We start from the raw sequence: 2552 nt of genomic DNA, 5'->3' as shown, positions 1-2552 counted from the left end.
AGAATAATTTTAAATATGTAATTATAATTATTATAAACATAGTTTTTCCCTTTTCCCCCCTAACCATTCTTCCCTAGCTTCTTAAAAATAATTATCCCAATCGACTAATTTATTGCAATTTGTTGAACATTTCTTACCAAGTTACTCATTGCTTTTTTTCTCATGTTTTGGATGGAATTGCACCAATTTGCTTGGGGTTCAAAGGATTAAACACTTACGAAAGGCATCTAAGAGCAGCACAAGAAAACTGATGTTGCTCCAGGTTTCAAAGGTTTGACCAGGTATACAAAAAAGTAAAATAGTGTCCCTTTACACAAACTGGCAACCACACAATGACAGAGCTGAAATGTCCACATAGAAAAAGTCTAGAATAGGCTACAGAAAGTAACACAGGCCATTATACAGAACATGTATGGTTTATTTTTTGGTAAGATTTACCTTCACTTATAGGGGTTTTGTTTAGTTCTAAAACCTGTATCTCACAAGTCAAACTACCATAAAGCTTCAATTAACAGCCCAGGCTATAATTTACTTAAATCAACTCAACAGATTTCAATTTGGGACAGACATCTATGGACGGGCCTTTAATTCCTTTCACACAAACCTATTGCTCAGGAAAGATGGAAACACAATCATTTAACTCTCTGAAACCTGTTTTTTTTTTGTTTTTGCTTTTTTTTTTTCAAAAATGTGGGAGAAGAAGGCAATGAGCAACAAAAGAAAAATTATTTAGACGTTAGCAAGAAATCTGTGAAAAACACAAAAGAATTACCCGAAAATAGGTCAGAAAAAAAACACCTTTAAATAAAAAATGAGAAGGTAAAACAAAACAATACAAAAGGAGAAATTACCTTAAAAAAATCTTAAAAATTATTATATAAATATACGCTAACTATATAAATATAGTTCACTGGACATTTTTTCCTATGTTTCTTTTACAAATTGCGTCTTTTTTGTTTATATGCTGATAATACTGTCTTCTTTGGTGCTTACAGTTTCAGTAAAATTGACTGAATGATTGAATTATGGAGAATCTTTCCATGCTAACCACGTGTGTAGCATGTCCATATCGACCAAAGTTTAAACATATATACATACTGTATGCGCGATCTAAGCAGCTAACTAACGTTAACTCCAGCGGGTAGCCAACAACCCGCTTTCATATAACCAAAAAACCTCTGTAAAAATGAACTGCATGGCATCCACACGGCGCCTCTAATAGAGGCAGGCCTTTATTTGTCAAAATGTGTCAGCACACCCTGCTAGTTAAAGGGACTGGATGTCTAAATGGGACTGGGCTTTTATTTGAAGTTTTACGGTGTCAGTGGTGACATTTCATCAGTCAGTGTGGTAAATTGAGTGAGGAGTGAGTATTTTGCCCTGATGACAGATGAGACAGAAGCAAAATAAACAGTGAGAGACCTGCTCGGAAACCCCCTCCCCGTAGCGCAGAAGGGTAACAAAGTGCTCGCAGTTGCTCCCCAGCAGGTCGTAAGACACCTCCTGGCCGATGAGGACTTGTGCTCGCTGAATGATCTCAGAGGTGGGCAGGGGGGTGTGGTTGTGGTCGTACTTGTTGTTGATACGGTACGAGTCGCTTCCCACCACCTCCTTCAGCAGCTGCATGCGCACCACCGCCTTCCGGCTAAAGACAGACTTCACACTGGACATGGCGGCTGCCTGGTTCTCATCTGGAGAGGAAGAGGAGGGCCTCAGTGTGATAAAAAGATTTTCGTTCTACAGAACATACAATAGAAAGATTCCAAAGTAATTTTGGATCCTGGCTACATAGACAAGATATATAATCATGTGTCACATTATCAAAATTGAACCAGCATTATTGTCTTAAAGACTTTGAGGGCTTAACTTTTAAAACAAATCAGTTGAAACTGAGATCCACCACAGCGAAAAGGGATCAGATCATGTGATCCCAATATATATTCAAAACAAGTCCACAAGTCCCACACACAGATGAAAGACTTCAAAGCGTGAAGAAGACAGTTGTTGGGCTGATGTTGAGTTTTTGAGGGTAAATAACCTCTTACGGGGCATTGGCGGCTGAGTGGATGAAGCAGGCGCCCCAAGAATGAAGGCAGTGTCCTTGCCGCAGCCGCCTCGGGTTGGACTCCCACTTAAGGCCCTTTGTTGCATGTCGTCCCCTCTCTCTCTCTCTCCCTTTCACGCTAATGATCTGTTCTATCTAATAAAGGCTAAAATGCCCAAAAAAATCTTTAAAAAAAAAAACCATCTTGCATTATAACTGAGGGTGATGATCTATCACTTCCACTTTGATTGTTGCTTATTTATCACAAGTATTTCATGTTATGGGATAATAGTTTAACTCTTTGAAACCTGAGCAAATTGGCTTTATGTCTTTCAAAAACATGGGAAGAAGGCAATCTGCAAAAAAAATGGCTCAGCAGCTAAAAAGAAATAAAGAAACAAACTAACATCAAAATTTCTTGAAAAACAACAAACATGCAAAAACTACTCTAAGAATGTGTTAAAATAATACATTTCTGTAACATAATTTTGAATATATAAATATAAAA

At 37.8% G+C, this 2552-nt stretch overlaps 1 protein-coding gene across 1 annotated transcript; it reads right to left on the bottom strand.

Annotated features, from left to right (window-relative positions):
* Positions 1-1422: 1422 nt before the first annotated feature.
* On the bottom strand, positions 1423-2151 carry LOC121965415 (phospholipase A and acyltransferase 1-like; the record flags this gene model as incomplete). The annotated part of the gene is made up of 2 exons (XM_042515560.1): positions 2046-2151; positions 1423-1691 (listed from the first exon to the last, which is right to left on the bottom strand). Coding segments are annotated over exons 1-2 (375 nt in total), but the record flags the coding sequence as incomplete, so codon positions are not given.
* Positions 2152-2552: the final 401 nt, after the last annotated feature.

The sequence above is a fragment of the Plectropomus leopardus genome, unplaced genomic scaffold, assembly GCF_008729295.1.
Source record: "Plectropomus leopardus isolate mb unplaced genomic scaffold, YSFRI_Pleo_2.0 unplaced_scaffold19903, whole genome shotgun sequence".
In the NCBI taxonomy this organism is placed as follows: domain Eukaryota; kingdom Metazoa; phylum Chordata; class Actinopteri; order Perciformes; family Serranidae; genus Plectropomus; species Plectropomus leopardus.
Note: the sequence above shows the minus strand (reverse complement) of the source record. Positions and strands in the feature narration are given on the sequence as shown.